Consider the following 12,829-nt stretch of genomic DNA (forward strand, 5'->3'; position numbering starts at 1 on the left):
ATGGGAGCTTGGTCCACCTGTGCTACAAGTTGCCAAGGGATGTGCCGCCTTACCTCAGTCCTGAAGATATTTTCAGGTGCAAACTTTGTTTGCTTACACTTGGATAAAGAATTAAACTAAATTTATTAGAGTCCAAAGACTCATCGAGGGAGGGCACCTACTCTACAACTCAGTCTCTACCACTCAACGGCAACGAACCGAAACTACACCAATGGCATCTACCACTCACCATCACCACTAGGATTTTCACAGACAATCACAATCATCCATGCCTACAACAGGATTCAAACCAGCAGCCTTTTGGCTGGAGAGTAGATACGCTCGACCAACCAGGCTTTTAGTAATTACTAAATGAATATTCACGGGAATTAAGAAAAAAATTAACACTTGAAGCTTTCACTTAAAACTAACTCAACTCACCACATGAATCTCAACATAGTCAATTTTAGTACTTCAAGGCAACTACATTCTGCAAGTAGCAAGCAGAAAATTTGGCATGCTGTGAAAGTTCATAGAATTACATTACTTAACTGGCAGTGACAGAGTTGATGACAAAGCTAAGAATGAAAATAAAGGATCAAAACTATGCTTGGTCAAAATTATCCAAAGTCAACTAAAAATGCAGTGCTCTGGTAATAAAGCATCTAATTGCATGGTGTTTTAATGTCAATATTTCTCTATTAAATTTACTTTAATCATTCATGTAATTAACAATATTCATGGAGAAATCAGTCTTGTATCATTTGCTTTTGATAAAATTACATTGTGAATTTTATTTCATAATGGTCCAGGACTTTGTTTTATTATTATTGCGCAACACCTCCAGGGAGTCCAAAGACTCATCAAGGGGGGGGGGGAGAGCCCCTTCTCTACAACTCTTCATCAACTACACCAATGCCATCTACCACCACCACTAGTATTTCCACAGACAATCACAAAAATCCATGCCTATGGCAGGATTCAAACCTGCAGCCTTTTGGCTGGAGAGCCGATATGCTAGCCACTCTGCCAACTAGGCCGGCAATTAAAGTGCATGATTTTGAGTACTGTAAATATCCTGATCTGGAATTGCAAAAATCTCGCAGTGAGAGTAAAGAAAGGAAATTTAGAATTCTGAAGGAGAATTATCTTTGAATGTTAGAGGTTATTAAGGCTGGCCTGGTTGGCCGAGTGGTTAGCATATCCACTCTCCACCCGAAAGAAAGCAGGTTCGAATCCCACTGCAGGTACAGATGTTTGCGATCGTCTTTACCTTCATACAACTATGCATACACCTTTCCAAGATGGAGTGGGTCAACCATGAGAGAAGTAGACCCAACTAATTAATCAGCAGGTCCTGCACCAAGCAAGACATAATGCTAGGAAAAAGAAGAGAGTTACAGAGATTATTAAGATGGAAATTAGAGGATTTAACCCTAAGTGCAATGGGCATTTCAGCTCAATCACTGAATAAGCATGCAGTTCTCACCTGGGGAGTAATCAGGCATGTGGAAGGATTGAAAGAACATATGAATTAGCTAGCAAGGAATTATGATAAATTCAGTACATAATCCAAAGAAGTATTAGACAATGAGTTACACAAATCGATATTGCTTGGGAATTTACTCTGGATAAATGAAGTACAGGTGAACTGGATGAATGGTGAAATTAGAAACTGAGAAAAATGTTGTTGCAGAAGTACTATATAAGAAGGTAAACAGCTAGATGAGGAGCAAGTATAAAGTGCAAAGTTAGAGCCTCCGTAGCACAATTGGAAGAACAGTGGAACATTGCGCCCTTCGAATGGAAAAGACCTGGGTTTGATTCTCGTTGTGACGAGGAGAAATCCTTATATGGACTTTTTCAGTTGAAGGTGAGTTAGCCAATCTCATACATTGGTAGTAGGGTTTTTTTCTACCAGAAACTCTGGTTTTTCATCCTGTACACAGACAAATCAGCCTTCAGAACACACGCAATTTACACACAAAAAATACTGTTGTTGGTGATGATGGGCGATAGATGGCGTTGATGGTAGTAGTGTCGTAGTTGGAGAATTGCATAGTAGCAGAGAGGATGAGATGAATTTAATGAAGTAGAGGAGTACAGTGCTCTCCCACAATGAGTCCTTGGACTCCCTGGAGGCGTTAAGTAATATTAATAATAAAAAATGGAGAGGAAGGGGGGGGCAAATAAATGAAAAAAGAGAAGCCAGAATATGAGAGGGAATATAGTTGGAATCTGAGTTAAAAGAAACCTCAATAAGGAATTTTTTTTGAACCAGCAGGAAAAACAGATAACATGGTGTGATATCATCATTAAGGAAATTGAACGTATGTTTTTCATGAGGACAGGAAGGGAATGGGATGGGGAGTGCTGTTGATATTATGCCTACATAATATAGAGATGCAAGAGGAAAATATTGCCTATAGCAATATCCATCTGAATATCTCATTGTCTACCTCTTACTAACTAAAATGTCTATCATATCACCTATTTTCCTCTTATCCACTAAACTCTGCAATCCACATTTCTTCAACTTCTCTCCATAGCATTCCAAAGTCCTGATATTGTCTATTCATCTCTGGACCCTCTCCAATGTTTCCACATTACAGTGAAAACCAGGCAACCAGATTTGAACACAATATTCCAAGTATGTTCTGATTAGTGCTTTACCAAAAGTTGAGGTAGACAATGAGATATTCAGATGGATATTGCTATAGACCAGAATTATGGAGGACGGCAACAAACGTATAAGCAAGACTGCTTAGTGAACGTGAGAAGAGTGATCATTAAAATGATTTTAATTATGATAATATAGTGGAATGAAGAGATAGCATATGAAAATAAGAAAAATGAATGAGTTTTTAAGGAACATATATCTTAGGCAAGATGCAATGGAGAGCACAAGAGGAGAGAAAGTATTAGATCTGATCATATCAGAGGGATAAGGAAGTGGTTGTGCCACAGTATAAAGCACTAATCAGAACATACTTGGAACAGTGTATGTGGAAACATTGGAGAGGGTCCAGAGATGAATAAGACAATATCAGGACTTTGGAATGCTATGGAGAGAAGGTGAAGAAATGTGGATTGCAGAGTTTAGTGGATAAGAGGAAAATAGGTGATATGATAGACAATTTAGTTAGTAAGAGGATTTTTATCGGATTAATCCAGATAAAAATGAAAATTGTAAAATTATAAAAAAAATAGAAGGCGAAAGGAGAAAACCATAGGCCATTCCTGGAAGTTATGTAAGAGTGTGGTGAAGAGGGGTGAGAGAAGTTTTTACACACATGCACACAGAGAATTGTCAATAAATGGAACACATTACCAGAATGTGTTGTTAATGCAAGGGGTGCTAAGGATTTTAGGAGTCTGTATGATAAATATGTTATCAGTTGAATGAGCCTCTCACGAAGAGTCTGCTGACTCCATGAAGGGCGTAATAATAACAGGGTTTGAATCTAGCATAATTTTATTATTATTCAGGCCTCCATGGAGTCAAAAGACTCATCGCAGAAGGTAAACACAAAATCTATCATACCACTCATTGACCATTCTTGCTCTCGCCACTATCATGCAACGTTCCACGGTTCAACCACCCTTTATGCAAAGAAACCACTCCTCATCCTCTTGCTCAGAGCTTCCTTTTGTAACTTCCAGGGATGGCCCTTGTCAACACTCCTTCCCGCTGTTCAACAAAGCAAAAAAAATCCCGTGTCAACCCTGTAACCACCTCTCAACAGTTTAGAAGTCTCAATCATATCACCTCTCCTATCCCCCAAACTCTTCAGTCCACATTTCCTTAGCCAATCCTCATAACTAATATTGTACAGTCCTGAAACTGTCTGTTATCTGCCTCTGTATCCTTTCCACAGTTAATTTATCCCCTTCAAATCTTTGGGACCAAATCTGAGAACCATAATCTAAGTGTGGTCTGATCAGGGTCTTATACAACAGAATGATAACTCTTATCTCTGCATGTCAGCATCCTCAGTATTGCAGCAATCTTCTGTGTTACCTTCACAATATGTCCCCTAAATTTCAGGTTTCTATCAACCAAGATCTCTCGTCTCCCTTACTTCCTCCAGTACAACTCCTCCAATAGAGTATGAAGTATCCCAAACCTCAAGACATTACATTTTGCTGCATTAAACCAAAACCCCCATTCATTTGCACATCTGTCTAGTTTATACAAATCCTCTTGCAGGGCTACCACATTTGCACTATTACTAATAACCTTTCCCAGCTTCATATCACCTGCAAACAACTAAATATCCCCCTGAAATCCACTGACGTCATTGATATAAAGGTTAAACAATATAGGTCAAAGTACTAAGCCCTGTGGGACCCCCACTGTAACCTTCTGCCTCCCTGTAACTGTCCCACCATACACAACTCTCTGATACCTATCAAACAGCCAATCCTGAATTCAGCTGACCAACCTGACATCCAAACCCATGTGCTGCAACTTAAATATCAGCTTACGTAGCACCCTGTCAAATGCCTTCGCTAAATCCAAGAAAATGGCAGTATATGCCTTTCCCTCATCAACTGCTCTTGTAACTTTATTATAAAAGGCTAGCATATTACTAAAACAAGAGCACCCCTTAACAAATCCATGTTAAATCTCTCACAGATAACATTACCCTCATCTGTCCAATGTTGTATACGGTCCCTCACTAATTTCTCCAAGATCTTAACTACTGATGACACACAAACTGGCCTATAATTAGACACTTGCAGTCTGCTACCACACTTATGCAATGGCACTATCTTACTCTCCTTCCATTCCCTGGACACCTCTTTCCCCACAGCCAGACTTTCATTGAAAAGCCAGGTCAAAGGAACTGTCAGTTCTTTAGCACATTCTTTCAAAACTCGTGAAATACCATCCAGTCCCACAGCTTTACTGACATCCAGAGCACTCAGTATCTGGCGCACACTCCTCCTGCACCTCTAAAACTCAAGCCTGCCCTATCCTCTAGTATTAAAATTTACTCCTCCAGGATGAAATACTTCAATAAAGTGTTCATTGAACAATTCCACTATGTCCTCTGCATCAGTCACTCTATTCCTATTTTTATCCCACAATGGGATTCTTCCCAAAATCATTTCTCCTTCTACTGCCCACATAGTTAAAAAAATTCCTAGGATTTTCTTTGGATCTTAGGGCCAATCTCTTCTCATATTCCAGTTTTGCCTTCCTTACCATACTAGTCACTCTCCTAGATGCGTCTTATATTCTTCACATCCACTCTTCACCTGTCTCCTTATATCTTTTCCATAGCCTCTTTTTCACATGCAGTTCCTGTTTAATATTGTTGTCATCCACTTTACACCAAATTGTGTCTTCTTCAATTGTGGAATACAGCTTACTATTGCTGCTAACCAGTGGCAAATTCTCCATGCTTGCTATGCAAGCTCATTAACTGAGAAAGAAGTAATATTTATTTGTTAATAATGCTTATAAATGCATGCATTTCTATTTATATTATTATAAATGCATGCTTTTATTTTTGTAGACAGAAGTTTCAAGCTTGTGCGGAAATAATTGAGTTTTGCATTGTGTATCGAAGGAAGACTATAGTCAAGCTACCTTGGCTTGCTCAGTTGTGAAAGCATCCAGGTCCTCGCTTCAGCACTGCGATTTCATGCACGTGCATAGCCATTTCCACTCCCTCCACATCATCTCATCCTATTTCTTAAACACTGGCCATATGCAGTCAAAGTAGCTCTAGCCAGTGAGCTTCAGCCAGCCTTTAGAATTGTGCGTTGCTTGGGAAAATTAAGTTACAACCAACTTTTTATGACGATGTTATTGACCAGTTCATAAAGAACTGTAGGGTAGAATTTGTATTCAAGTAGCTAAATTGAAGAAAGATAGAATATCATTTGTAAAATAAATGTTGTATTTGTATGATTAAATGTACATAAATTCCTAAATACAGGTAACCCTCATATAACACAGTACTTATACAACGTGATTTCGATATATCGTGGTCTAAAATTGTAGTAACCCTTTTTGAACGTGGTACTTATACAACACGGTTCCGATAAAAACATGGTCTACAAATTCTAGTAACCCTTTATCTTTTCATGTGTTTTTCACCGCGCGACTTAAAAATCAAATTTTATCTTCATTAAAATTGTGTCTGCCTGTATCCCGCACGTAATTATAAGTAGCGAATTTATATTAGGGGAAATACCCTTTAGCATGCATGTACCTCAATTGTTTACCATATAAAATGTTTATTGTTGAAAATTGTCCTAGTTTCTGCCAGGAAAGTGCATTAAAAATCATAAGCGTGTTCATCTCAAGCTGAGCACTTTATTTTCTTATTTTCTGGTGAGTTACATACAATATGTAACGCTTGCTTTTTTGTGTAAAAAAATTATTTTTATAGTAATGGCCACAAACTGCAACGAAAGGGAAAAACCAACATTGAAAACAAAATTAATTTCTCTCTAAGAAAAATATTCAAAATCTTGGATCGGTTGAAAAATGGAGAAAAACCAAAATTTTTTGCAGGAACTTTGAATTTAAATGAATCAATAATTCGAACAATCAAACAAAATGAACATAAAATCCGAGAAAGTGTTTATTGCTGGGTCAATGATAAGTGCAAAGTATGTTGCTCGTGTACGTGATATTCTAATGAAGGGGTCTCCAAACTATACCCCCCCCCCCCCGTATTTACGGACTCCCAAAAATACATAAAGAAAATGTGCCATTACGTCCCATAGTGGATGGCATTGATTCCCCCACATACAAACTAGCTAAATATTTAGCCAAAGAGCTCACACACTATACTGGCAACACACCATCACACACAAAAAACTCAGCCCACTTCAAAGCCAGCATAGAAAACCTTACACTCCAACATAATGACATAATGGTCAGCTTTGACGTCTCCTCCTTATTCACCAATGTCCCACTCAAGGAAACTTTAGAGCTAATCCAAGCTAAATTTTCTCCCGATATCTCAGCCCTATTTCAGTTCACAATGAACTCAGGCTATTTCGTTTGGCAGGGAAAATTCTACAAACAAATAGAGGGGACAGCCATGGGCTCACCACTCTCCCCACCCTTAGCCAATTTCTTTATGGAGACCTTTGAGGAAAAAGCCTTAGCCTCTGCCCCACAAAAACCAACCATATGGCTTCGCTACGTTGATGATGTGTTCGCTATTTGGCCACATGGCTCTGAAACACTCCTCTCCTTCCTCACACACTTAAACAACCAACACGCCAGAATCAAGTTCACCCTGGAAAAAGAGGAAAACAACTGCCTCCCCTTCCTAGACACACTAGTCACCCGCCAGCCTGATGGAACTTTGGTTTTCTCAGTTTACAGAAAACCCACCCATACAGGCAGATACATCCACCAACAATCTCACCCCCCCCCCTCACAACAATATGGAGTGGTAAAAACACTATACAACAGGGCTAAACTAATCTGTTCTAACGACATAGCCCTTAACACTGAACTAAATCACATCCTAAACACTTTCTCAGCCAATGGCTACCCCCCCCAAAAAATATTAAAACTTACAAACCACAGCCCCCCTCCTCCCCCCCTCCACAAAAAAGATTACTCTAAATCCATCATCATTCCCTACATCCGAGGCACCTCGGAAAAAATTACCAAAATTCTAAAAAAAACATGACCTCACCTCCTGTTACAGGCCTTACAGAAAATTGGCATCCCTTATCCGCTCTACCAAAGACCAACCACTTCCCCTAGATCTACCTGGTGTATACCAGGTCCCTTGCAGTTGTAAACTGTCGTACTTTGGCCAAACAGGCAGGACAGCGAATATCAGAATTTCTGAACACAAGGACTACATCCGGTTTTACAAATATAGCCATTCTGGTCTTGCAGACCATGCTCTGGATAATACTCGCCACAGAATACGGTGGAAGAAAGCAACAATAATACACCGGAGCAAATATAAATTCGAAAGATTATTTGTGGAATCAGCCTCTGCCCTAAGAAACTCTCCAAACCTCAACAAATTTGGTTGTATGCGACTGCCCCAGATTTGGGAGGCATACATCAGCAGACCTTCAGCCCAACGACCAAGAATGCCTACTTAGCCCGCCAGAGGGCACCATCAGGACTTCTAGGAGAAAGATAGCTTCATATCTTCATTTCCAGTTACTATATTGTTAGAGCTTGTTGTGCTCCTGCCTTTTGTAAGTTCCTATAGAAAATGGCAATGAGACATTGCCGAAATATCGGAGATATCTATTAAAGTATTATTTAATTTATATTCGGATCTACGTTGTTTCAATTCCCTAAGTTATTTAGAAATGCATAACCAACGTATAAGCCTATCTACGAGAACCAAACTATGGCTCGCAGTATGATTTTATCCTGCCCGCCAATTGAACTAATTTTTCAATAAGAATCCACACAAAAAAATAAACACAGAGTGTTGATAGATTTCAAATGCATTAATTAAAATTGTGTTCAAAATATATTCCTGAATAGCAAAATAGTAACCGTAATACAAGGTATGGTCTTTCTGACTGTAAAAGGTCAGTTAAAATGGACTAACAAAGAAAAAAAAAATTAAAAGAATTCAAAACTAAATAAAAAAGTTACATCCGAATAAACTTTTTTTTTAATCAACAAAAAAATTTGTCACACGAAATAAGAACACTTAAAAAAGTCGGTAAAAACACTGTTAAAACAAACTAACGAAAAAACGAAATAAAAACAAAATTTCCTGATCTGTATTCATTGACAAAAACTCTAAATTATGAGTTTTTTGAAGCACTTCAAAATTTGAACCCAAGTTTAAAAACACAAACATAGTTACATCATTCACATTAATGGTTTTATTATAATTTGTGATAAAAATATGAGAATTTGCTGATAGCGTTCGTTGTCATTAATATACGATAATTTAATCTCACATACTCTGTAATCAGTTTTTATCTGCTTTCAATAAAACTCATATCGAGTTCTAGAGTTTTTTTTTTTTTTTTTTTTTTTTTTTACTACGGCTGAAAGGGGGCAGAACCCCTTTCGAGTTTTCAAAATTCGAGTCATCAGAATTCAAGGAGAACTGTCCTACTAGTCCAGAACTCTGGGGGGGGGGGGGGGCATAGGCATCAAGAGGAGTGGAGCCCCCTAGTACAATATAAAATATCGGACTTTATATATATTTTTTACATTTTGCACCCCAAACCTAGTTGCATCTGTGGCAGGTACCTCTTTCGCCATTGGTAGAGAATACAAGTACTCTATATAGTATATAACTATTGGCAACTTATTTTCTAAATACTCTGCATGCACTTTTAAATATAGTCGACTTTTTGCCCTTTGTGTTCTAATCAGATTTTGGGAAAATTACAAGTGATAAAATCACTCTCTCTGTTTTTTTCAAACTGTCACTAAATGAAAAATGAATAAATTAATACAAATTCAAACATATCAAAATTTTCCACACAAAAATGCATGCTTAAAAAATATGAGAAACTTATGTTAAAATACATTTTGTGTGTGAGAGAGAGAGAAAGCAATTGCTGTTGACTATACTAATGAAAAATAGTGGATTGTGTCCTTGACCTACAACCATATGCTATTCAACATAACTTAAAAAATCTACTTACACTTTATTATTAAATATAAGCTCTCTGTGTAAGTTTTGTCTCTCCGTTGACTCAAGGCAAGGATTTCCAATCTTTTTGGGTAATATTAAGCCTTCCTCTGAATACTGAACACCATTTGATGATCCAGAAGAATTTGGACGGTGCTTCTGGAGACAGTGATTATTTTCCGACTCTGAGTCGCTGTAATCAGGATCAGGAATCATATCTGATGATGAAAAATATGAGATTCATTAATTTCATTTTTTTAGAGAATGAAATATATGAACAAACATCTAAAACAGTCTTCAAATCTGATCCAACAACAAATTATCAGGTATGTACAATATAAATGGAGGATAATCCCAATGGGGGAAATTGTTAATGATAGAAATATCTAAAATGTTAAGAAAAAGGTGATATACATAAAAATAGTCCTAGAATAGATGTTTCTAATTATAGACTAGTCTATTTATTACCAGTTGTGTAGTTAAGGTGTTAGAAAGATATTCAAATACAGCAGTGAACAAATTAATCTGAACACTCACATTTTAAAGAAAAAAAAGTTTAATTTTGCAAAACAATAAGTAAAAAAAATTAAAAACTCCAACTTAATTTATATATGCTCCTCTATTCCTAATAAGTTCATTAATCCACTTTGGCATGGATTCTACCAATGTATAACACACTTCTCCTATTTCTGCATCTCAAAACCACTTTTATAATGGATTGTATTAAGTTATCCTTGGTATCATAATTTTCAAAGTCTCTTTTTTACTATGGTCCACAAATTTTCTGTTGGGTTAATGTCAGTAAAGTTACCTGGCCATTGAAGCAACTGAATGTTGTGATTTTTGAGGAACTCACTTTTTTTTTTTTTTTTTAAAGTGTGGCATGGAGCAAGATCCCATTGTAAGATGAGTTTTGTCTTTCTTGATCTGTGGGACCACTCTTTTCTTCAATATTCTTATGTATTTCTCACTGTTCATCATACTGCCGACAGGCACGAGTAATTCTGGACCATCATGTGTAAAATAACCCCAGAACATCTTTTTAGCTGGGTGTTTAGGAGCTTGTTGAAGGTGGACAGGAGAAGTCACAGCCACCGATTTGCAAACCTTAGCATATTCTCTCTCCTTGGATAAAAGAAATGGCTCTCATCTGAGAATAACCTTCTTCCAATTCTTAACAGTCCAATCTTTGTATAAATAGCCTGAGTTCATTGTAAACTGAAATAGGGCTGAGATATCAGGAGGAAATTTAGCTTGGATTAGCTCTAAGGTTTCTTGAACTCAGGCTATTTCGTTTGGCAGGAAAAATTCTACAAACAGATAGAGGGGACAGCCATGGGTTCACCACTTTCCCCACCCTTGGCCAACTTTTTCATGGAGATGTTTGAAGAGAAAGCCTTAAACTCAGCCCCACAAAAACCTACCATATGGCTTCGCTATGTTGATGATGTTTTCGCTATTTGGCCACATGGCCCGGATTCACTCCTCTCCTTCCTAACACACTTGAACAACCAACACCCTAGAATCAAATTCACCCTGGAAAAAGAGGAAAACAATAACCTCCCCTTCCTAGACACACTAGTCACCCGCCAACCTGATGGAACCTTGGTTTTCTCAGTTTATAGAAAACCCACCCATACAGGCAGATACATTCACCAACAATCCCACCACCCCCCCTCACAACAATATGGAGTTATTAAAACATTATTCAACAGGGCAAAAATAATCTGTTCTAATGATCAAGCCCTAACCTCTGAACTAAATCACATCCGTGACACTTTCTCAGCCAACGGCTACCCCCTCCAAAAAATCCAAAAAATACTTAACCCAGTTATCCACAACCCACCACCCCCTCCCCCTCACAAAAAAGATTACTCTAAATCCATCACTATTCCCTACATCAGAGGCACCTCAGAAAAAATCAATAAAATCTTAAAAAAACATGACTTGACCACTTGTTACAGACCACATAGAAAACTGGCATCCCTTATCCGCTCTACCAAAGACCAACCACTTCCCCTAGACCTACCTGGTGTATACCAGGTCCCTTGCAGCTGTAAACTGTCCTACTTTGGCCAAACAGGCAGGACAGCAAATATCAGAATCTCAGAACACAAGGATTACATCCGATTCCACCAGTACAGCCACTCTGGGCTTGCAGACCACACTCTGGATACTCGCCACAGAATAAGATGGAAGAAAGCCACAGTAATACACCGCAGCAAGTTCAAGTATGAAAGACTATTCATGGAATCAGCCTCGGCCCTTAGGAACATGCCAAACCTCAACAAATTTGGATGCATGAAACTGCCCCAAATTTGGGAAACTTTTATCAAAAGAACTTCAGCCCAAAGGCCAAGAACTACCAATATAGCCCGCCAGGGGGCACCATCAGGACTTTAGGAAAACGCTAGCATCCTAGCCTCAGTCTCATTTGTTGTATTAGTACTTGTGTGCACGTGTCCTTTTAGTAAGTTCCCAAGAAGATGGCAACGTAACGTTCGCCGAAATATCGGAAAGTGTATATTAAAGTTTATTTAATCTATATTTCCAGTATACGCTGTCAATTCCTTAAATATTAGTTATTATGTCTAACCAGCGTATAAGCCTCTCAACAAGAAAAATAGCTAAGTACTATTCCATAAGTGTGCTCAACACCTAACTCTCTCATGTTGATCAGCTGTCCTTCATTGTACGATATGTGAAAGAACATGGAACTCCTGTGGAGCGTTTCTTGCGTTTCATTCCTAATGTAAGTCACAAATCTGAAGAATTACAAGAGGCAGTTTTGACTTTACTAAACGAGCTTGGAATTGATGTAGCAAATTGCTGAGGGAAGGCATATGATAATGCTAGTAACATGTCAGACATGTACACAGGACTGAAAGCAAGAATTCTTGAAAAAATCCATTGTCAGAATTCACACCATGCACTGGACATTCTCTGTCTGTAATTGGTACTTGCACTGCTGAATACTTGTAAGTTTATTTTTCACTTGGTTAGAGTATAATAAAATTAGTTTAATCCTTTATCCAAGTAAAAAAAAGGGTGGCACACCATTTGGCAACTCCTATAGGTAGAGATGACCTGTTAATGCTTCTGCCTGGTATCTCCACTTGGGCCTGGCTCCCACTGAAGAGACCTCAATAAAGGTCGAAACTAGTCTGGGTAGTGGCCCTTCCCTTAATGCATAACATTAGACATATCCACAAGGAGATGTGGTTTGCATTATAGGAGAT

The 12,829-nt window shown here is 38.2% G+C and overlaps 1 protein-coding gene across 2 annotated transcripts in view; it reads right to left on the bottom strand.

Moving 5' to 3' along the window:
- The window catches only part of LOC150108491 (protein FAM107B-like), a 202,836-nt gene that overhangs the window by 21,198 nt on the left and 168,809 nt on the right, over positions 1–12,829 (bottom strand). For both annotated transcript variants that reach the window (XM_090415904.1, XM_090415902.1), the window contains one exon: positions 9,604–9,808. In XM_090415904.1, coding sequence (XP_090272030.1) covers positions 9,604–9,808 — 205 coding nt within the window. The remainder of the gene's footprint in view (positions 1–9,603; positions 9,809–12,829) is intronic.

Source organism: Typopeltis vanoorti, chromosome 3 (assembly GCF_054136105.1).
Source record: "Typopeltis vanoorti isolate ZY-2024b chromosome 3, IOZ_Tvanoo_1.0, whole genome shotgun sequence".
Taxonomy (NCBI): Eukaryota; Metazoa; Arthropoda; class Arachnida; order Uropygi; family Thelyphonidae; genus Typopeltis; species Typopeltis vanoorti.